The sequence below is a fragment of the Diplotaxodon limnothrissa genome, linkage group LG7 (assembly GCF_057381915.1).
Source record: "Diplotaxodon limnothrissa isolate DT_005_m linkage group LG7, D_limnothrissa_male_GT1.1, whole genome shotgun sequence".
NCBI classification, from domain to species: Eukaryota; Metazoa; Chordata; class Actinopteri; order Cichliformes; family Cichlidae; genus Diplotaxodon; species Diplotaxodon limnothrissa.
The window spans coordinates 63,569,369-63,593,042 of record NC_140602.1 but is presented as its reverse complement, the minus strand read 5'-3'; the positions used below and the strand labels follow the sequence as shown (position 1 = coordinate 63,593,042).

Here is a 23,674-nt window from a genome sequence, read left to right as displayed (position 1 = left end):
TATTTTATGTCTAGGAGTGTATTTTGCTGGGATGATCATAAATTATAGCTGAACTGATAAACTACACACAGGATACTTCTTTGCTCAGAAGGCAGGAAGACGTTTCCTTATTTAGTCTGTACCGGTTTGAACTGGGAAAGCTGACACACGAACCTTTTTTTCCTCTATATAAACTGCTGTGTATCAAATAAACCTTTGAGTCGATTTGGGAAGACAACCTGAAGCAGTCTGTGTTTCCTTGTTCTCCCAAGCTGCTCCCGGCGCTGTAACTAACCCAGCTGAACAGCATACCTGAGTGTTACTTTAAATAATTAGGAATCTTAGAAGGAAAGGACAGAACTCTGCTTATCGCTCACGCCACGGAGGAAACCCGGGACGGCAATTTCCTTCAGGCAATTTTTAAATTTTGTTTATTTTCATTTTTATTTATTTTTTGATTATTTGGTATGAGCGAATTTTTGTCCACACTCCAAGGCACTTGGTGGCGGTAATGCACCACATCGTTGTTTGCCAATCGCCAAAAAAAAAAACGACGAAGAAGAAGAAGGAGGAGGAGGAGGAGGAGGGGTTTAGTGCTTCCTCCGCAATAGTAATAATAGTATCCGACAGTACGTGAATGCAGCAGTGGGCTTCATAACAGTGCTGTTGAACTCGAGGGCTGTGCTTCGAGCAGAGAGGACGGTAACATGGCTGCACTTTTCAAAGCAAGAAGAGGTAGGAACATTATGAAAGAAAAGACCGAACAATGAAGGACTTTCAGAAGAAAATTTACCTGTCACTAGAACACGATATTTCTCTAATGTTAGCTGTGCACGAACGGCAATATCACACCAAGTTAGCTTAGCCCAACACATAACCACTGGTCACACGTTTATGTTATGCCAAGCATATGTTTCCATCATTGAACACTATATATGACACTATATATGGCAGTAAAAATCCACACGTCTGCCAGCTTTGAATAACTGATATAAAAGGCGACGTATCTTAGTGGTAAGCATGTTTGTTACTGTTAGCTCCTCGGCTAAAAGGGTTACAAGTTTGTCGTCTAGCTGTGATCAATAACTCTAACAGCACCGACTCCATTTTCGAGAGGAACTTCTGTGTTATCAGAGTCTGAGTGAGAGAGATTTCTTTCTGTCAGGATTTTTAGAAGTGTCAAACATGCGATGGTGAGCTCGACCTTTTACCTAAATAACGTGACGTTTACTGGTGAGCCGGTGTCCTGTCTTCTTCTTCCGGCTGCTCGCTGTAGGGGTCGCCACAGTGGATCGTCTGCCTACGTCTCACCCTGTTCCAGAATCCTCCTCTATCAGACCAACCCTCTGCATGTCCTCCTTCACTACAATCCCCCCCTGAGAAATTCCTCTTTTCCTCCTGCCTCGCGGCTCCTTCTTCAACATCCTCTGTCCAATGAATTCATTATACGCATGTCGAAAACCATCTCAGCCTTACCTCTTTAACTTTATCTCCACATTGCTCAACCTGTACGGTCCCTCTGATGTCCTCTTTTCTAAGCTTGTCCATCCTGCTCACTCACAATGAAGATTTGAACATCTTTAGATGAGTGTTCTATCTTTGTGTCAGTGCCACTGTCTCCCAACCATCCTTCTGTCACAAATCCCTGACACTGGTGTCCACCCTGTTCACAGCACTGCATTAAAACAGAGTATGATTCTGTGATGGAAATCAATGCATGGCCCAAGAAGACTTCCAGAAATTGCTGTCTGTGAACACGGCTCACTGTGCTGTCCAAATGCAGAGAAGAAGCCTTTTATCAAAAGTGCTTGTGGAACTGGCAGCTGCTGCACAGGTCTTAAACACAGAAGATGATGCTGAACCACATCCTGCATCTATTCCAACAGCATGTCCTCCCTGGAGTTCAGCCTTTCACCAACTAAAAACATTTGGATGTGAACATGAAACCAGAAATGGGACAAAGTAGACCCAGGACTACTGAGCAGCTAGAATCCTCTGTCAGACAAGAAATGGACAAAGGTCCAGCATCTGCTCTCCTGAGTTCACAGGAAAAAAGAGGGGATTCGAAACAGTGGAAATATAATCCCATCCTAGCTTTTTTTTTTTTTTTTTTTTTTTTTTTTTGACAAGATTTCCACCAAATTCTGATGCATTAAATAAAATTTAATTGAACAGATGGAATTTGATGTGGCGGTAAGATACCTTCTTCATAATATGGGCATGTTTGAGCTCTTTTTCAGGCTGTTAGGACTGCAATGTTTCCAGAGCTGTGTTATTGAGAGTCTGCTACAACAAGCACTGTTAATGCATCATAGCACTGATGAAATGTCAGTGTAGTTAATGAGCTTTGCACTTTCAGCTGTCCTTTGTCCTGACAGTTCACGTAATAGCATAGCAAGAAAACTGAACTTTATGAATCATTACACTTGTAATAATAACATGTCACATCTGGCTCGCCCGGGGTATGTTTGAAGCTGCAGCTGGGGCTCATTATTAAGTCTTACCATCAAACCAATTAATTAAAGGGTCACATGGCTTTTGGAAAACGTGCTTATGTAACTGCTGCTGGCCCTGAATGTCCTTCAAAGTTAGCAGGGTTCATCCTCTGGGGATCATGATGGTTTCTACACTCACTATGAAGTAATTTATTAACTGACTGCTGAATGGCTTAACAGCTTTTGAGGGTTTTCAGTCTGAATCCAAGTGGCTAGTCGGATGATGCTGTCACCTATAGCACACACCACAAGCATGACTAAATATTGATAAAGTTGATTTATTGAGTATTCAAACCTTTTTCTTCTTCTCTTCCTCAGCTCTCAGCTCGTTTTTCACTGGTTGTCGAAGCCTGTCTCAGCTCGCAGAGTTACCAGAAACTCATCAGATACTCAGACAGACCTGCAGAGACTACGCTGACAGAGAGCTGTCCCCCATCGCTGCCAGACTAGACAAAGAGCATGTTTACCCCGCTAAACAGGTACCCGCACAAAGCTGCACAGTGACTATTATCAGGCAAAATGTGTAGTTCATCATAAGTTTGTGTCTAAAGATACCAACATTTTTTCTCGAATCCTGAAAGTTTCTGAGTTCATCTTTAATATCCATCTGTCCTGGTTCTTAGACTGTGAGTAGGCTGCACTGGGACCAGGAAGTTCATGAAATACACAACTTTTAAAATCATTATAAAACTGAGAAGTGGAAGAACTTTGGAATAATGAAGAAGAATAATAGTGCGAGATAGTAATAGAGATTCAGTGCTTTGGTGAATGCATAGCTGTAAATATTCTTTTGGCCGTCCAGATTCAAGAACTGGGGGCAATGGGTGTGATGGCCATGGAAGTACCAGAGGAGCTGGGTGGAGCTGGGATGGACTACCTGGCGTACAGTCTGGCTATGGAAGAAATCAGTAGAGGCTGTGCCAGCACCGGAGTCGTGGTCTCTGTTAACAATGTGAGTACAATCTGTCAGCAAAGAGAGCCGAGCGTGAACATGGCTGTGTTTGTCTTCTGATTGCTGCCTGTTCTGTGTTATTTGGCCTATAGTCTCTGTACATTGGACCGATACTAAAGTTTGGTACAGAAGAGCAGAAAAAGCAGTGGATCCAGCCGTTCACCACAGGAGAGAAGGTGGGCTGCTTTGCCCTCAGTGAGCCAGGTAAATGCGACCTGTCTGACACAAAAGTCTGCTTTAATTTTGAGTTGTGTAGTAGAAGAAAAACAGCCCAGTCAAAGTCCAGATCTAAATCCAATCGAGAATATGTGGCAAGATCTGAAAACTGCTGTTTACAAACGCTGTCCATCTAATCCATAGGTGTCAAACTCTGGCCCTAATTACATTTGGCCCGCAAAGCCATACCAAATTACTATTAGAGCTGGCCTACTGGTATTATACAGCTAATATATATATTTTTAGTATTAAGCTTTGCTTGTTCCAAATTCAGTTTTTCAGCAAAACTTGTTGGAGTCCATAAGAAAAGATTCATTTTTATATCTGGAGGAAGATTATTATTATTATTATTATTATTATTATTTTTAATAAATATTAATGTTAGCCCGCGACTTTGTTCCAGTTTTGAATTTTGGCCCACTGTGTATTTGAGTTTGACACCCCTGCTCTAATCTGACTGAGCTGGAGCTGTTTTGCAAAGAAGAATGGGCAAAGATTTCAGTCTCTAGATGTGCAAAGCTGGTAGAGACAGACCCTAAAAGACTGGCAGCTGTAACTGCAGCAAAAGCTGGTTCTACAAAGTATTGACTCAGGGGGCTGAATAATTACTCACACCCCACTTTTCAGTTATTCATTTGTAAAAAATGTTTGGAATCATGTATGATTTTCCTTCCACTTCTCACGTGTGCACCACTTTGTGTTGGTCTTTCACGTGGAATTCCAATAAAATTGATTCATGTTTGTGGCTGTAATGTGACAAAATGTGGGAAAGTTCAAGGGGGCCGAATACTTATGCAAGCCACTGTATGTATATATTGTATATACTCAGTTCATTCAGTTCAATTTTATTTGTATAACACCAATTCACAACAACAGCCGCTAATATATGTGGATGTGATATATGTTTAAGGGTTGTCTGGACACATTTTAGCACACATTTTTCTTTCTTTCATCAAACTAAAGTAATTGAATTAAAATTCCAGGCAATGGCAGTGATGCGGGTGCAGCCTCCACCACAGCACATCAGGAGGGAGATGAGTGGGTGGTGAACGGAACCAAAGCTTGGATCACCAACAGCTGGGATGCCTCTGCTGCCATTGTCTTTGCCACCACAGACAAGACACTGAAACACAAGGCATGACGCAGCACATTTCCACGTTCTCACCGCAGAGATGATGTACACCTGTAATGATGGGGAATGCTGTTTCTATTCTGTAGGGAATCAGTGCTTTCCTTGTCCCCATGCCACACCCAGGGCTTTCTCTGGGGAAAAAGGAAGACAAATTGGGCATCAGGGCCTCATCCACTGCTAATATTATCCTGGAGGACTGCAGGATACCACTGGGATACATGCTGGGCCCACGTGGATCAGGATTCAAAATCGCCATGGTTAGCTCTGGATATTTTCTTTGTAGAGATGTAATGAAACAGACAATGATGCTTTTTTTTATGTGAAAGGCTGGTGGAGGCAGACTTTGCATTTTTAGAATTTCATTCAGTCATTTTATTCAATCTTACTCGTGACTCCATTTTGGGTCTTCCTCTTTTTCTCCTGCCTAGTAGCACATAACACACGCATATAACAACTGGGAGACTTGTTTGTGTATATGCTGTCATTACAGTGAGAACAAAGTTTATTTGGACTTGACATACCATATGTATGTTGTGTAGCTAAGTTACTGCTAGCTTGTATTTCCACTAACATGTGTTTGCTGTGAATCATGTTTGCAAACAAGATGGGTTCATTGTCCTGTAACAACAGGAAATGAAGGACAGGCTTTATTAGAAAATACCTGAAATTTCCTGGCTACTGTTAGTTAATGTTAGCTTACCCACTTAGACAGCATGGGTAGATGGCAAAAGTTGGTCTACTTACTCACTAATGTTAGCAGCAAAATACTGACTGAAGCCACATCAGTGTTTTTTAAGTTACATTGTAATGTATTCAGATTTGAGCAAAAACCATTCAATACAGGGCTGCAGCTATCAAATATTTTAGTAATTGAGTAATCGATCTATGAATGGAGTAATTGGATAAGAAATACTTTTGCCTTATTAATCAGCAATGATAAATATTCAAAAGATAAAAAATACAGGTCTTTCAAAACAAACTGGTCATTGATTTCCATTTTAGAAATGTTTTTTGTTTCACTCCTCATCTGATTCATTTGTCAAAAAACAAACCCTTTGTGGTTTTTTCCGCAATGTTAAATGTTATTTATTTATTTAATTTTTTTAGAGAAAACCTTTTCTTAAATGCAAAAATATATACATGCTCTCAAGTAGTGTCAAAGCCAAATAAAATAAGGTAAATATGTAATCTAAAATAAGGCATAAAGCATATCAACATTCTGGAGTTTGCCCTGTGTTTGGAAAGTTTTTGTGCCACTGAAAGCAAGATGTTATGATGGTATTTAATTTTTATATTTTTAAATATGAAAAATATTGGGTGTGGGTGAAATGCTTGCATTCGCATTTCCATGATGAAAGTGGCGCGTACAGAGACGTGCATTAAACACAGCATCGAAACAAGAATTTTTTTTTTTCTTTATAATCGAATTATTGAAAATACTTGATGGATCATTGGAGACCATTGTATATTTGGACATGGTTCCTTGACATGGTTTAATATAAATCAAGGTGAAGGCTTTTCTCTCTTGGCTCTTTCAGAATTGTGTGCATTGTTACAGTTTTCCCATTTTATACAGGGGGGGAAAGTAACCGTAACCTCCCATCTTTGTGTTGCACAGCAAACGCTGGACAGCGGGCGGATCGGCATTGCAGCTCAGGCTCTCGGTATCGCTCAGGCTTCTCTGGAATGTGCTGCTGATTACGCACACAGACGAACTGCATTTGGAGCTCCCATTGGCAAGCTGCAAGCCATTCAGGTAACAGGAGAGTTATAACAACTGTTATTTTACTGTATTTAAAACCTTTCTAAGTGATGTTCACTTCTGTTGCTTGCCAGGATGTTGAGAAGTTTATCTTGGGACACATTTCCACACAAAGCCCTGATTTTAGCATGTAGCAGTTGTCTCTGAAAGAACATTTATTCGAGTTCACGGGAAGCCTTGATGTCACGTTTCCTCTGACAGGAAGCTAAAAACACAAAGCTTTTTATTTTAAGATATTCAAAGTAAAGCCAGAAGTATATTTATACTGGAAGACCAGGTTGGACTCATCAACTTTAGATGCTCCATTTCTCATCTAATGTATCAGTCTCTGTTTCCACTGTGTTGTGGATGGTGGGGGCTCATTTATAAGCCTTTTTTATATATGAGAAAGCTGTTGTTCGGAGCTTTATGATTCATATCTCATTCTTTATGGTTCAGGATGTAGTGTCTTATTTGAAAATATCTATACAAGTCTTTAGAGGGGAGTTGGAATTGTTCCTAAATGACTTGAGCTTTGTTTTGTTAGATAATTGATTTATTGTATTAAGGAGATTTGTGCATTTAGCATATTAAAGGTATGATTTTGGAGTATCTCCTGAATTTAGTGCATACACACAAACGCTACACAAGGACTAGATGGGCATTTATTTGCTTGTGATGCTGGGTAGCTAGTGAATCATTTGGGTTAGCAAGTAAGCTAGGATTAGCTAATATAAGTCAGACGAAGGTTTGGTTGCTTACACAAAGAAATCTTCCAGGGTTTTGAGGCAACTGTTGTTAATTGGAGCTATAGAAATAATACTAATTTGAACTGAATTGAAAACAAATTCAGGGCGAAATTAGAAACGGCTTCAGTACAGTATTCTGCTGCTGCAGTCAGATTGCAGGGTTAGACTGGTCCATCTAGTTTCTAGCAAGGCGTAGCTAATAAAGTAGCGTGTGTGCGTATGTGCTGTATACCTTCCTCCCATTCACTGCAGGGCAGTATATATGGTGCTTGGCAGTGTTGTGCTGAATGTAGTTTTCTTGATGCTTTTAATTCATGTAGTTCAAACTGGCAGACATGGCTGTGGCAATAGAGGGCGCTCGGCTGCTCACCTGGAAGGCTGCGCTTCTTCGAGACTCAAAGAAAGCATTCACTAAGGTACCGTCACCTCTGAGTTAAGGTTTGCATTTGATAGAGAATATCAGACATCACTTTTGGCTCTTCTTCTCCTGCAGGAAGCTGCAATGGCCAAACTAGCAGCGTCTGAAGCTGCAACTTTCTGCTCACACCAGGTAACAAAGCGGTTGTAATGCAGAGTCAAGAAATGAACACATACAGACCCTTCTTCTTATCGTCGTATATTCTTTTTGCACTTCAAATCAGGCGATCCAAGTTCTGGGTGGGATGGGTTACGTGACAGACATGCCTGCTGAGAGGCACTACCGTGACGCCCGCATCACGGAGATCTACGAAGGCACCAGCGAGATCCAGAGACTGGTGATCGCTGGCCAGCTGCTGAAAGAATACCAGTTATAAATGGACTGCTATCGCTGTCTGTCTACCTCTGATGTGTGATCAGTCAGCTCAGACTCCACCTCATCCTTTAAGACAAAGAGGCCTTTCTCATCTTACTTGACAGCTTTGAAACAACTTTGACGCCAGTTAGATTGGAGATGACACTTTTCAGGTTATTTTATGCCGTCATGGCTGGAGGAAAAACGGGAACCAGTTCAAATCTACTAATCTGCCCACCTAGCCTGACCTAAGCGTCAGTTCACCCACATTTAAAAGAAGGCTGATAACATACTCGTATCCAATGATAAAAGTAGATCTTCTTCCTAAGTGATTTTAGGATATGAACCACCACAGAGAACCTCATCAAAGCTGCTAAAGGACAGCACTCCCCACCACAGTCAAAAAACAACTGGGGCTCTCTTTTGGATATGAATGCAGTTCCAGAGACTTGGAGAATCCACGCTAAGAAGCATCAAATCTCAAACAGACCTGAAATATAGTAGAAAACTTTGAGCTTCAAATTTCAGGAGAGGAAATGTGGCATTGTAGAGTGGTTTACAAATGCAAATAAAAGTATGAAAATTGCAAAAGACTAAAAATTACAAAATAATTGGTGAAATGAAGAAAGGGAGAGTGTGTTCCAAAAGTATTTTGCTTATAAAGGTTCTTCACTGAGAGATGTGACCCAGAAGTATCTGTGTGGTGGTCATAACACTAAGATCATATACATAATAATACAAATACTAAGGAAAGGAGCTTCCATGCTTCCTTTATTGCTTCCATATGACTGTTCATTAAAACAATTAAAGGCAATCAAATAAGCCCAAACATGGAGGAGGAAACAAGTTCCACTGGATCGCAGCAGGAAAATATAAGAAAATAAGATGCATTCTATTTTATAGGCGTCGCAGGGTGAACCGCTGTAATTTCTATACAAAGATGCAGCCAGTTCACTTCAGTGAAAAGCAGCATTCTGCTTAGAGCATGGAGAGGCCTAGCGACCAGAATAATCCAGTGTGACCTCATGTTTAATACGAGAGCCTCTTTGAAAACAGCCGTCACTGTATTGCTGTGCCATGTGTGTGAAGTAGCTGTGACATACTGGTATTTTTATATGTCACAGACTTTTTCATTCACATTTGCGTGACTCGATTAAAAATTCTCCTGAATGTCAAATTCATACAAATACACAACAAATTCAAATTCGAAATTTAAATTTGAATTTGGATTTGAAATTCATACAAATACATCTACCGTATGACCGGCCACAAAAATTCTCCTGTTTACAACTGTCAGTCACAAACAGACACAGTCTCTTTATTAAACCCAGCAGATTTTTAACGCGTGAAGAAGGCTTTCGTTTTCTGTAGATATTAGTCTGGCACTAAATCTTCCTCCTCCTTGAAATTGCCAACCTTTGTAATCGTGGGATATTTTTCACAGGCTGTTCTGGTTTATTCGACCTCCATAAACAACAGTGTTTGAACACATTGTGGCCATGTAAGGTGCGCATTTTGTAATCTATCCTCTGCATATTGCAGTTTCAACATAGCGGACATTCGTCGTCACACTGATGAGGAGAAACAAGCGAAAGGCTGTTCCAATTCTCAGCTCACCAAGCTTCACTTTTCCTGAGTCCATAGCAATTTTCCTACCTTTAAAAAAAGGAAAAGTAGTAGGAAGGAAGAGAGGTTGGGAATAGGAAAAGGAAGGTACTTTTTGAACACACCCAGCACGTATTATGTGTATTGTACGTGTTTGGAACCCTTTTGAGACACATTTCTCTCCCCATACATGACGACCTTTATTGTCATTAGTTACTATTGGGCTTGTCAGTGTGGGTTGGTGCTATGAGCAAACACTGTGTAACGAAACCCTCTGGGATCATGAATATTACCCACCTTTGATGGGGTGTCATACATGAACTGGAGGACAAATGACTCTTTTCTTTGGCCTCCTATGAGGAGGTTAAGCCACCAGTGGGCGACAGAGTGCCTTCATCCGTGGCTCATTAATTACTGATTGAGTCATCAATCACTGCACTATAATCACAGACACAAGATCAGCGAACTCCCACTTGCCGACTACAGTTTTTTCAAGATAAAGGGTTGAAGGAGGTCACTTTTTTGATTTATGTGTGAATGTTAGAGGTTGTGTAATAAAATCCTGTATATCTGCCTCACATACCTCCTGTGCCTCAGTGGCTTGTACATATTTTATCGTAACACATAGTGTGCAGATGTTGATAATAAAGAATTGCTGATGCCATAAAAATGATCTGTGAGTGAATGAAAACTGGAAATTATGTCCCATCACATAAAAGACGTCAGCAACAATGCTCCGGTCGGCTGTGGGGTTTACATGATGCTCAGTTGGTACCAAGGGTACAAAACTGCAACTACTGCCAAAAACGTCCACCCTAAAAGTGAGTCAGTCCCCACAGACTCTCATGTTAGCATGTCCAACTTTAAAATTGAAGCTTCATAGCTCAAAAAAGAGTTGGATCGCAGACGGTTTCAGTTTTTAAATTACTCATATTAAAGTTTGAAGTCAGTCATAATTGTGATCTAGAAGTTATCATGGAGCACAGTGTCCCTGTTTCTTTACGACAGGCCTATGAAACTAATAAATGAAGTCACAGTAGTGATGGAGGACGTGCTAGGGACAGCATGAGATGGAGACAGATGATCTGCTGTGGCAAATGCTGAAGGGAGCAGCTCGAAGACAAAGAAGACAGGGCTCCATCTTTTATATACAGTCCATATAAACATGCAAAACATTCATGACTGTCTTTGCTCTCTTGGGCTATCGTGAATGCTTTCCGAACACTGAATAATTAGTAGATCCGTGGCAACATGTTGATTGTGCTGAGCTTAGTCCCAGTGTTATCCATGTTTTAGAATGATGTATGGTTGGAAGCACTGGGAATGCAGGAGAATAGTGTTCTTGCCTTGTCATTTCTAGCTTTTATATCATTTGGATAGAATTCTGGCTTTAATGTGCTTAGACGTGTTTAATCAAATAGTTCTTTTTTCAGGTTCTTTTAAAAACAGAACCTTTAAGACTTTTTCAGGTAATTACGTTCAGTTGTCAGGGGTTTGGTTTTTTTTAAAGTTCTGAGCTAACTCCAAGTTTGCACCATTGATCTTCTAGACTTTGTTGTCTAAACACACATGTAGTATTTACAGTGTACTGGGTTTGGCTGCTTTCTCTTTAAGCAACACTAAAACCAAAAACAGGCTTCTTTTTGAAAAGTGGAAGTTGTTGTTCCACTTGCTTGGAATCTCAGTCAGAGGGGAAATGTTCGTGCGATTGGCCACATACTGTGTGTGTGTGTGCTGTGTGTGTGCTGTGCGGGGTTGTTGTCCTGATGGTGTTTGTGTGCATGTTTTCCTTTTCTGTTTATGCACATGAGGGCACTAATTGCTCCACTCTCCCAGATCTAGGCCAAGCTTCCTGTGGCTGGAGTTGCACCCTTTTGATTGCACAGACCCTAATGATGTGCTGGGTGCACTGTTCAAATGGCTCTCCCATGTACCACTCTGTTAGGGTGCAAGAACCAGGAATCTGATTATTTGCCATTGTTTTTCTATTTTTAGTTTCCTTTACAGACAAACCTGCTGATGACACTGTCACACCTACTTTATGAATGTACCAGAAGGCCAGAAGACCTTTATAAAAGAAGTGAAGCTCATGGTAATATCAGAGAGTGTGGACCATCATGTTAGTACAGTAACAGCAACAGTCTAGATCTTTTTAAAGCACCCACTGAGATGCCTAAACCAACAGCCAGTAAACATCCCATCCCGGGTTAGGCTGCTCTGTGACGGAAAAGGTTGGCTTTGCTATACTCAAGATTCTGGATTGGTTTGTTGGTCCAAATGGGAAACAAAAGACATTAAAGCCCTGAAACTGTGAGTGCTTCAGTGAGAGGGTGTGGTGGCTCTCTTGTGCTGTGGAGGGTATTTTGCTTGTGTGCTTTGGGTTCTCTTGTCCCCCCGAAAAGGAAGCAACACCTTGTATTGGATTTTTCTTCAATGCCTCATCATCTGTTAGCTCTTTCAGTGTGTTTTCTCTACGGGATAAAATTAGAATAGCTAGCAAATATTCTTATAAAACATACTGAGTGTAGTTAGGTGGGGGAGAAAACTGTTGCACCATCTTGTGTTCCAAAGTGGTATTACACGAACACACATCCTGGTCCTAGTTCAGCTTCATTTCTCTTCATCACTCTTGTTTTGGACAGAAATCGGAAGCACTTGTTTTGTCACATTATGTTAATCACTTTATTATGAAAGGTTTTAATTTGCTTTTAAATCACAGCCACTTACAAAACGGACCTTAGAATTTTCTACAACTGAAATAGTTCATATATTTTCCTCACGATTTTTTGATAACAGCAGGCAAATGCGTAGTGATTGATTGACTGAGATATAAATAGTAAAGGCACACAAGTGTTTTTTCTTCTTTATTAGAAAAAGTACTCTAAAAAATACCTGATGGCATAAGGAGAAATGCAAACTGTCCCCTTGATTAGAGCCTGGGTGCGCAGGGTTTGAATTATTGCCAACCCTGCGAATTCTCACAAACATCGAAATAAGTCCACTGACTGAGAGAGGAAGAGGAAAACATATTTACACTGAAGCCGTTCAGAGGCCGAGGCTCAACACTCAGCCTCAGCAGCCACATGGTTATTAAAAGTTCCTGGCAACACATTCAACATCTTTTCAATCCTAAACGCGTTTCTCAGGAGTGAACTGCTGACTACTTCCGCTATTGGAAAAATACTACACAATATTCAGAGCAGTAACTCACATATGTGACACGATCGTGCTCCGGAGTTACAGTTACAGCTGCATTAAGCGTCAAATGAGCGCCCTCAGTACGTCACATGAGTATGTATAGAGGCACCGCATCTTTCAGAGATTCAAAATAGCAAAACTGCTACAAATCAAAGTGTCCTGTATACAATGTCTTCTAGTTTACACATACAGGTTCTTGTTGAACTCCCCGTTCACTGCGATCGTCTTGGTTGGAGTGTATTTCATGGGATTTGCGCCCCTGACCGTCTGGGAGAAGGAGCAGCACAGCAGGGTCCCGCCGAGCAGCAGCAGCGCGGCGGCCGCCCAGCCCACATAGATTGCCGCTCCGATCTCTCTCTTCTTGGAGGAAGGGATGTTGGGGTTGTTGAAGTCCAGTATGATGCGATGGGCCATCCAGCAGAGCGGGACGAGCACGAAGAGTCCGCTGATGATGTAGATCACTCCACCGGCGTGAACCACTCTCGCCTTTATCGTCTCATCCCTGATGCAGTTGGTGCACTGCGCTCCGGCCACCGTGACCGCTAGGGCGACGATCCCCAGGACTGCGGAGATGACCGTCAGGGCGCGCGCCGTCTGATGATCCTGCTCGAGAGCCAGCATGGAGTCATGCACTTTGCACTGCATCTGGCCGGTACTCTGCACCACGCAGGACATCCACAGTCCCTCCCAGAGGGTCTGAGCCACCAGGATGTTGGAATCGATGAAGGCGCTCACCCTCCACATGGGCAGCCCGCAGGCGACCATCGCCAGCAGAGAGCCCGTGACGCACAGCGCCAAGCCCAGGACCTCCAAGCAAGCGGTGAGCATGGCTTCTTGTAGCTCTTCTGATGTTCTTTGTGTGGGAGGAGAAGTGAGGGAGTCTTCTGGTTGCTGACTGCTCTCTACCGTCCTGTCCTGACGCCTTTTACAGCGTGCGCTCACAGGCTGCTCTTTTATCACGCTGCTGCTCAGCCTCCTGAAAAAACAGAAGCCGCAAACTTTGAGCCAATCAGCTGCGAATGCATCTTTGTCTCAGCCAATTATAAGCGTGCATCAGCAGGCACGCTCCTGTGTGCAGCGAACCGGAGTTCAGTCTGGCTTAAACTCTAGAACCCATATATTGATACAAATATGCAAATATATTTAATACAACATCTTCAGGAATTACTTGTATGACAACTCGTATGTGTTAATTGAAGGTCTGAATTTGTTGCTTTAACTTAATTAGTCATATTAAAGTTGGGTTGAGCAGTTTAACATTTTGAATTCTGTTGATTCTCTCAAAGTGAACCAAACCTGCCAGTGAAATGACTGAAATGCTTACCCTGGATTCCAATTTTGTCTTTCCTCAAACGCCCTCAGTGAAGTCAAGATTTTAAAACTGACAGTTTCCACCCCATACTTTGACTTCAGTGACATTAAATGAAGACAGATGCCTTCAATAGTCAGAGATGCCTTTATATATTTATGTATCTCACTGCAATTATTATTTTTAATTGTATTATATTGGCTTCACCAAAAAACCCTTTTGCTTCGCATACCTTCATACACTCACCAGTTTATTAGATACAGCTACTACTAATACAAATATCAAATTCCCCATGGTAGTGAGTTAATGGATTTAGTCATAACCACCGGCTGAAGTTCAAAGTGAGCGTCAGAGAAAGTCCTTGCCTCTGATTGGCTATCCCTGCTCTAAACATGGATAGACTCAATCTCTTTAGCAGTCAAATGTGGTCTTAAAAATGATCCCTGAGTTTGCTGTACATTTTACCAAGTATCTTTGTAAATACATCATTCTTCCTACTCTACAAAGATCTTTTTATTTCTAAAATATGAAGCCCAGAAGCAAAGCAGAGACCGTTATTGATTTGTCTTTATCAGCTTCTTAATGGGAAAACAGAAGTTAACATACCCTGTGTGTGTGCGCGCGTGTGTGTGCGCGTGTGTGTGTGTGTGTGTGTGTTTACTGTAGAGAAAATGATGCATGCTGATAGAAGCTGGACCACACCTATAGTAATTACTCTATCACCAGTGGGGTCCCAGAACATCAGTGTTTTAGGTTTTAGTTATGCCGACATTGCACTGTAGACAGAAGGGGAGCAGTGCTATTAGGGGGGGTAAGAAGGGCTGATTCACTCACTTGTATGCCACACAGTAAATAAACACAAACAGGGTGGAGGTAGGAAAGAGGCATTGTAATAAAGACCTTCTACAAAGCTCCAAACCACTAAAATAGTGACTAACATGATGCAGGGATTTCTGTTCATAATTTTTATGGACAGGATTTCTAGGCACAGCCAAGTGGCGGAGGGCTTTCACTTCGGTGGCCTCAGAATCTCATCTCTGCTTTTCATGGATGATGTGGTTCTGTTGGCTTCATTGGGTGATGGCCTCCAGCTCTCACTGGAACGGTTCGCAGCCGAGTGTGAAGCAGTGGGGATGAGGTCAGCACCTTCAAATCGGAGGCCATGGTTCTCAGCCGGAAAAGGGTGGAGTACCCACTCAGGGTCGGGATGAGTTCCTGCCCCAAGTGGAGGACTTCAAGTATCTCGAGGTCTTGTTCGCGAGTGATGGGAGAAGGGAGCCGGAGATCAACAGACGGATTGGTGCTGCGGCCGCAGTGGACTTTGGTGAAGAGAGAGCTGAGTGTAAAAGTGAAGCTCTCAAGTTACTGGTCGGTCTATGTCCCTACCCTCACCTATGCCTACGAGCTGTGGGTAGTAACCGAAAGAACGAGATATAAGTGGCGGAAATGAGCTTTCATCCGAAGGGTGGCTGGCCTCTCCCTTAGAGATAGGGTGAGAAGTCCAGCCATCCGGGAGGGGCTCAGAGTAGAGCCGTTGCTCCTCCACATCGAAAGGAGCCAGCTGAGGTGGTTCGGGCATCTGACAAGGATGCCTCCTGGGTGCCTCCTGGGTGAGGTGTTTTGGGCATGTCCCACCGGGAGGAGGCCCAGGAGATGGCAGAGGTTAAGCAGAGGCAGAGGTTAAGCAGTTTCCAGATTCTAGCAGTTAAATCTTTTTGTCTCTACCAGCTGTAGTACCGTTACAGACAGGTTCAACCAGAACAGCAGTAAATCAGAGCTATACTGAGGGAGATTAATACATGGGCAAGATGAAAACAGTCAAACAGAAAATGTTTGCTCTTACTGAAAACGTGATGGCCAATTCATGATCACGTTTTCAGATTAAGGGCAGAGGTAGCAGGTGCTATTCCAGCTTGGACGTCAGCATGCCGACAAATGACCCTCCTCAGGAAAAACATAATCAGCTCTCAACCTGGGAAACTCATTACTACAAGAGCTGTTTTCTCTCTCACACATACACACACACACACATGCATATAAAGGAGAAGAGTCATGATGTCACGTAGTAGGTGAGTGGGTCATGAAAACTGGGTTCCTGTTGGATCAACAACACGATAGCAACCGCTGCTCTAATCAAAACTCTGACTGCTGTCCCTGCAGGCAGAAAGAATAGTTATTGAAAAAACTGTGTGTGTGTGTTTGTGTACATAATGTGTGCAAAATGCACATGTCCTCAGAAAGCCAGATGCTTCCTCCTTTTTTCTGTGTTTACAGCCACACAGAAATACTTCCAGCGAGCATAATTTGCTGATGAATTAACACTGAGATCTACTTTCAGTGAATAAAATCACATTTTGTGAAGATTAGTCCAACATAAGAATTATAAATAAGTCCAAAGATGCCAGGAGACACCGAGGCATCTTAATTGGACTCTGATGATCACAACTCAGGTTACCTGACTGTATTTTTCTGCACTCCTCTCCTTTCTGCTCTATTAAATTCAGCTTAGCATAGCTAAGTAAGGTCTGCATATTTCCACTTCCTTTCACTGCACTGGACTCAGCCCAGCCTCAGATCTTTCCTCTAGGTCACAACTTTTCTCTGTGTGAAGCATGAGGTGGCTTGTGGTTTTGTGAAGTCCACTGTGAACATTTTCTTACTGCTCTTTTATTTAGTCTTTTTTCTATTGCTGGATTTTATTTGTCTTTATTTGATTTGTCTTTGTCTGGGAAGCATGTTGGGTTCACTCCTGTCATTTTAACTGTGCTACAAATAAAACTGACTTGACCTAACTAACTATACTTACTCCACTTGCTCCTCACTTTAGTCAGCTCAGCTCAGCTTCAAAGTCAATTTTGAATTCAACTCTTATTCAGCTGTGCTTGTGCATTTTGTAAATTTTATTTAACACACCTTGTCTTAACTTTGGTTTACATGACTTTAGTTTAATCCATAGATCCCAGCTGAACTCATTTCCAGGTCTGAATTACTTCACTGAACTTGACACATTTCCAACTACAGCTCCAACTCATTTCACTTCACAGGGTGTGTGGAGGCTTGTCTAGAATATAATAACTTGAGCTTAAAAAATTCAGAATGAATATCTTTACAAGGAGGCATCTTTTTGGGCTTTGTTGTGAGTACTTGTATGCTTTGTCCTGGCAGTATTTTGCTGTGACGTGCTAGCAGCACTAGCACTGTCAGGATATCCTGTCTGTTATCACTTCCCTTTGTTGCTCATTGTTCTCTGAACCATTGTGGGCACTCTCCTCTTTTTCTCTTTAACTGTTTTATAATCCACAATCAAATTAAGCTGCTGTGAGTTTTTGGCACTTTTAGAGGTGTAAGACCTTGGCACACTGTTGTGGTAACTTTGGCATTGTCCTGGTGCCAGTGTTTGCCATGTGAGCCAGCAGTTTGGTTTCTTCACTGTTAGTTGGTCATCCTGTGTGTGTGTGTGTGTGTGTGTGTGTGTGTGTGTGTGTGTGTGTGTGTGTGTGTGTTTTTGTTTTGGGCATAATTCAGCTCAAAGTATAAACATGAACTGTTTGCCCTGTCTAACAACAGTTTAAAAAAAAAACCTCCAAAACTTCCTGGCTCTAGATCCAGATCCGGATCTAAATTTACTCCATCCAATCAGCCCAAATAAAATAACTTCCTTTGCAGAGGTAATTAAAGACATATGAATATCATACAGCAAATTCATGAGAATTAAAATTCTAGTGTTGGGTAATATTAAAGTAAAGTTTTGGTGCTTTGGTGCTGCTTTCCTCATAAATAACTCCAGTGAGTGTTAGAGGTGGGCAAATTCATACAAATATTGATAGTATCAATAACAATGCTAGTATTGTTATTGGATCAATACTGGTGCTAGTGTGGGAGGATCAATTCTTTGTTTCTATTATCTATGTTTACTGAATTTTGTGGAATTCAAAATGATATATGTCAAACATCCATAATTAAAAATATCTGAACTTTTTTGTGTTGACTGTCAGGTCTATTTGGTTCACAGCTCATTTATAGCTTGTAGCTCATACCCGCTCACATTTCAGGTCTCCAGTTTCTGTGAAAGGCTGAAAGATGTGCTTTTATTGTGTTAACTCATTATTGTAGAATCACAGTGATTTAGTAACAAGTAAAATGTGTTCAGAATTTGCAAACCTATGATGATTCATGCCATAAGTCATGATACACTGCTCTCCCCAAAATCAGCAGTATCGCACACCACTGACTGCTACAATGCAATATTATGGGTGTAACATCCCAGGGTCTCCACTCCATTACATATTCCATATGTATGGGAAATGACCCCCCCAAACCCCACTATGCAATGACCTCAATGAAAGGTCATTGAGGTCATTGCATGGTGCACCTTAATTCATTTTGTCTTAGGTTATAGTTGTTTATGGCCAAAGAATCCTTGCACTTGGCATTTAAATCTTTACATTTAGATGGTCTTGGTTAGAGCAGTGACGATCAGCCTCTGGACCAATTTTTTTCATGCAAATCTCTTTTGATTGCATTTAAGGTAGTTAATCTAATCTACATTTTTATTAACTGTCACCCTCTGGGAAAAGACTGACTCAAAACCTGCTTCTGTTTGATTTCTAGCTTTAAACTCATCGGGCACTCTCCATGGAACACTGTTGGCATCCACATACCCACCTCCAGACTCTCGGGAATACAACTCCCATTTTGTTCTTCAGATTCCCCGCTCTTTACAGCTTGGGTCAGCTGCTTAATTTCTGGGAGGATAAAAAAACTTGAAAGGCATTTTTAGGGAACTAGTGCACAGGTTCCTTTCCATTCAGGGGGGAGTCCAGCTCTCAGACTAATCTGCATAAACTAATCATTGAGGTAAGAGTCCTTGGCTTGTGTTATGTCCTGGGGGACATTGCACCCGCTTCAGTCACGCAGGTCCTGACCTTGCCCATTCCTATAAAAATAGATATAATTTCCATGATATGTTTTGGAGGGGTTATGGTCTTACGGGTGGGTACAAATAATGCAAACAAGTTTCACACAGGGGCAGTGAAGTGCAAGCTAACAACCAGAGCATACATGCTAAACTAGCTGGATGCGCACGCCGCAACTAGAAACATTAGCTTGTCAGGCAGTCCAAAACACACAATCTAACATTATTTTTGTCAGTGTAACCTGTCTCTAGTTCTAATGCGTTTGTTATGTTTATGGTCATTACTCCTGTGAGGTTTGTGGTATGTGTTGCAGTGTAAACTGGTGTGTAGATCCAGGATCTGTATCAGTATTTTAAACAGTACAAATGGGTTGGTGCCTGATGCCCAAATGCCTAATGCATCCAACCCCCTGTCCCCCATTTCAGCATTTTTCAAAGATCTTACGACCCTATGTTCTTTACCTACTTTCTTTGCAGTGGTGAGGTGACTCTTTATGTTGTGTTTTAGCATGTATCTCCACTCATGACCTCTATTAGCTGCTACAAAACCCCATGCATTACAATAACATTTGCCTGTCGTTTGACTTGTGCTGATATCTATTTAATTTAGTTCTTTGTCCCCCTTTTCTCCCCCACTGTTATCAGACCTAACGTTACAGTCAGCAGCAACACTAAAACCCTCATTTCTTTGATCCCTGCCAATTTCCTCCCTAATCAGGGTGATCGCTGTGGACAATCTTTACTGATGTTGAGTTGTTTGCCCCCTGTTGGATTAGCTATGCTAGACTTTTGTTTCTGTAATTTGAAGTCATCACATTTTTTTATTTTACTATTTTTATACATTATAAGCACAAAATAACACCTTTACTCTCACTTCCCCACATCTAGTCTTGCTTCCCATCTCACTTGGTGGTCATCATCCCTCCTGCCCTTTTTCCTTTCAGTACAGTCCCGTGCCCAATGTCGGCCCCCACCACAGTTGTAGCGATTTCTAACTGCTTTGTCTTGGCCTTCCCCTGCTTCTTCCTATCCTCTGATTTCCCTGTTTGACATCCAAAAATGGAATTGGAGAGATTAATCTGTTGGCTTGGCAAAGGGTTTTGTATTACAGAGCGTGTGCTGATAGGTGGTGGCTGTGTCCACTGCGGGCAGCTTACTGATAGCAATGGAGATTTTTGTGGTAGAAATAGATGCAATAGGGGAGTTAGTGATTGTTCCTTCACTGTTAACAGGGATGCCAATGGCTGTCTTCCGCTCCAGCCCGGGAAGGATAAGGGCTTCGGCCTGGAGGGGGCTTGTGTAATCATCCTCTTGCTTCCCAAATGCTTGGGTGACGGGAAGATACAGTGTGGGTTGAGATTTTTGTGTGGGCTCAGGTGGGGTCGTATCTCCTCCAGCCTCAGATCGATTTTTGTCCCTGATTTTAGTTTGCTTAAGTTTTTCAGCTTCTTCTAACCATGCAATCATGTGTGCATGTCCAATTTTCTCTAATTTGCTCTTACTTTTGCTGCTTTATATTTCCCACTAACTGTTTACATTTTTCAGCATCTAGCTTCCTCTCAAATCTAAAATCCTTTTTGCGATTAGGGAAAAAGCACAACTGCCCTCAGGTCTCTGTGACACATTAATTCTGTCACCCGGCGTGGAGCACTTCCAGTTTCAGCTTACTGCAATTACTGCAATTACTGCAATTATAGCCCATCAACTTCCCTCTCCTTTTTTTTTGCCTGTCCTGTCCGGCAGTGTAGCTATCAGAATTGTTGTTTGAAGGCCAAAAAAAATGCCCAACAAATATGATGGTGATATTATATTAGTCAAATTATGTGTGTGAGCATACTTGTGTTCATAAGGTTTCTACATTTAAGGGTCTAATAGTGTGTGTAGGGAGCTACAGCCCTGCCCCCCAGGACACGAAGCAGGCATGGACGAGAACGAGAGCCCCAGGAGGACCACCGCTTATCCTGTTTTATTTTATTGTTTATTTTACCTTACCTCAGTATATCTTTACTTTATCTAATGTTTCTGTTTCAGAATCGACTCTGTATTTCAGCTTTTGTTTATTTATTTACTCATCTTATTTATTTAATCGTGACTTTTTAAGCTTTTAGAATTCAGTCAGCCCTTCAGCTGACATGACATAATGTCCAAGTAACTGGTCCTTACAGTGCGATGCGCCGATCAGTTAGCACCGCCAGGATTCACAGGACAGCCACACTGGAGACACTGACACGTGCTTTCCAACCCTCTCTAGCTTTTATTAGAATATTCTTATTATACTATTTTAACGTGCACAACTCAGCGATCCTGGATCGCCATTTTTTTTAATGGTCCCTGACCATAACACCTAGGGTCCCGGTGTTTTGTTTGTTTTTTTTAAATGAGAATCGCTTTACTTATTTTGATAAACAGTCTTCAGTAAACAGGATTTACAAAGGGGTTATATATAAAATAAATTGCTTGTTTTGCAAGTAGCTTAATGACTGCGTTATTTTATCTACATAATAAGCAATCCAGTCCTTTCTACTTAAATTATCTTCATAGAACTAGTGCTATTGTTAATTTCTCCTGCCCTCTTGGGCAGGTCCCTCCTAAAAAAACATTTTCAGTGTCAATTGGCTGAAATTACTAATGCTGTTTTACAGCGTGAGGTTAGTTGATGGTTTGTCATAAGCTACTTCACATATGGCCCAAGGGAGTACAGCTTCCATAATAATGACTTTAATTAGTTTAGTCACAGATTTAACAAGTTGGTGACTCACACTGGAGGAAATCCCAGCACTAGAAAGTCACCAACCTGCCCAGATAAGACAGATGTTCTGCACTACTGGGTTTATCGTGCCTTCTGATCCTTTTCATCCTCTGGTTCCACTTGTTTTAACAAAAGGTGGATATGACACATTCATTTAGCTCACAACACACTCATCCTGTAAGAATTCAGCTCGTCTGTATTCTCATGACACCACCACACACCACAAGTACTATAACAAGGCTGCAGTCACGGATGGTTTTGTTTTCTTCAGCTTCTTTATGTTTTCATAGCAGAAAATTGTTTGAAATCTGTTCATAATTTTCATACCCCAAGATGCTGTATTTTCTTTTACGAAACCAGCAGTACAAAGTCCAAAGATTTTATAATAAATATAACAATATAGAATAAGAATATTTAAGAAAATAATTCTCCCCTCCTTGCCCCTCCTTGAATCGCTACCTTATCATGGTGGAGGGGTTTGTGTGTCCCAGGGATCCCAGGGGCTTTTTTTTTTTAATGAGTGTACGTGATGTGTTGGTTGTATGTTTGTTGTTTGTTTTGACATACTGCGAATCAATTTCCTATCAGGGACAATAAAGTTACCATTGACCATTGACCATTGATTGACCATGTTGTCTGGGGGCTTTTGCCCCCTGGTAGGGTCTCCCATGGCAAACTGGCCCTGGGTGAGGGACCAGACAAAGAGCGATTCATAAGACCCTTATGAAAAGGACACCGAGGGAACAGTTTACCCTGCCCGGGATAGGGTTACCGGGGCCCCGCCCTGGAGCCAGGCCCGGGGAGGGTGCCCGAGGGCGAGCGTCTGGTGGCCGGGCCTTAGTCCATGGGGCCCGGCCGGGTACAGCCCGAAGAGGAGACATGGTCCCATCCTCCCGCAGGCCCACCACCCGCAGGAGGCGCCATAGGGGTCGGGTGCATTGTGTGCCAGGTGGCGGCCAGGAGCGGAGGCCCTGGCGGACTGACCCCCGGCTGCCAAGACTGGCAATAGGGACATGGAATGTCACCTCTCTGGTGGGGAAGGAGCCTGAGTTAGTGCGTGAGGTTGAGAGGTACCGGCTAGATATAGTCGGGCTCACCTCTACGCATGGCTTGGGCTCTGGAACCAGTCTCCTGGAGAGGGGCTGGACTCTGTCTCAGTCTGGAGTTGCCCCTGGTGAGAGGCGGCGGGCTGGGGTGGGTATTCTAATATCCCCTCGGCTTGCTGCCGGTACGTTGGGGTTTTTCCCGGTGGACGAGAGGGTTTGTTCCCTGCGCCTTAGGGTCGGGGAACGGGTCCTGACTGTCATCTGCGCTTATGCGCTGAGTGGCAGTTCAGAGTACCCAGCCTTCTTAGAGTCCCTGGGGGGGAAGGGGGGGGGGGCTGGAGGGTGCTCCACCTGGAGACTCTGTTGTCCTGCTGGGAGACTTCAGTGCTCACGTGGGTAACGACAGCGAGACCTGGAGGGGCGTGATTGGGAGGAATGGCCTCCCTGATCTGAACCCCAGCCGTGTTTTGTTATTGGACTTCTGTGCTAATCACAGTTTGGCCATAACGAACACCCTGTTCGAACATAAGAGTGTCCATAAGTGCACGTGGCACCAGGACGCTCTAGGCCGTAGGTCGATGATCGATTTTGTAATCGTATCAGCAGACCTGCGACCATATGTTCTGGACACTCGGGTAAAGAGAGGGGCTGAGCTGTCAACTGATCACCACCTGGTGGGGAGTTGGATCAGGTGGCGGGGGAGGACGCTGGACAGACCTGGTGCACCTAAACGCGTAGTGAGGGTGTGCTGGGAACGTCTAGCAGAGGCCCCAGTCCGCGAGATCTTCAACGCACACCTCCGGCAGAGCTTCAACA

General features: G+C 42.6%; 2 protein-coding genes across 2 annotated transcripts; one reads left to right on the top strand and one right to left on the bottom strand.

Moving 5' to 3' along the window:
• The first annotated feature begins 594 nt into the window (after positions 1-594).
• On the top strand, positions 595-10,300 carry acads (acyl-CoA dehydrogenase short chain). The gene is made up of 10 exons (XM_085358672.1): positions 595-714; positions 2,793-2,953; positions 3,277-3,426; positions 3,519-3,630; positions 4,626-4,777; positions 4,861-5,031; positions 6,393-6,530; positions 7,585-7,680; positions 7,758-7,814; positions 7,906-10,300. The coding sequence occupies exons 1-10, from the start codon at positions 687-689 to the stop codon at positions 8,056-8,058; spliced, it is 1,218 nt and encodes a 405-aa protein (XP_085214798.1). The 5' UTR covers positions 595-686; the 3' UTR covers positions 8,059-10,300.
• A 1,878-nt stretch (positions 10,301-12,178) lies between these two features.
• Positions 12,179-13,751, bottom strand: cldn5b (claudin 5b). Its single transcript, XM_085360122.1, has one exon. It carries the CDS (start codon positions 13,665-13,667, stop codon positions 13,020-13,022), a length of 648 nt encoding a protein of 215 aa, XP_085216248.1. The 5' UTR covers positions 13,668-13,751; the 3' UTR covers positions 12,179-13,019.
• Positions 13,752-23,674: the final 9,923 nt, after the last annotated feature.

What these genes read in the sequence shown, in the direction of transcription:
- acads (XM_085358672.1), top strand. Translation starts at nt 687, where the DNA reads ATGGCTGCACTTTTCAAAGCAAGAAGAG. An exon ending in CAGGATTCAAAATCGCCATG is followed by an intron (nt 5,032 to 6,392) that starts GTTAGCTCTGGA and finishes TGTGTTGCACAG; the next exon opens with CAAACGCTGGACAGCGGGCG. An exon ending in GCAAGCTGCAAGCCATTCAG is followed by an intron (nt 6,531 to 7,584) that starts GTAACAGGAGAG and finishes TAATTCATGTAG; the next exon opens with TTCAAACTGGCAGACATGGC.
- cldn5b (XM_085360122.1), bottom strand. Translation starts at nt 13,667, where the DNA reads ATGCTCACCGCTTGCTTGGAGGTCCTGGGCTTGGCGCTGTGCGTCACG.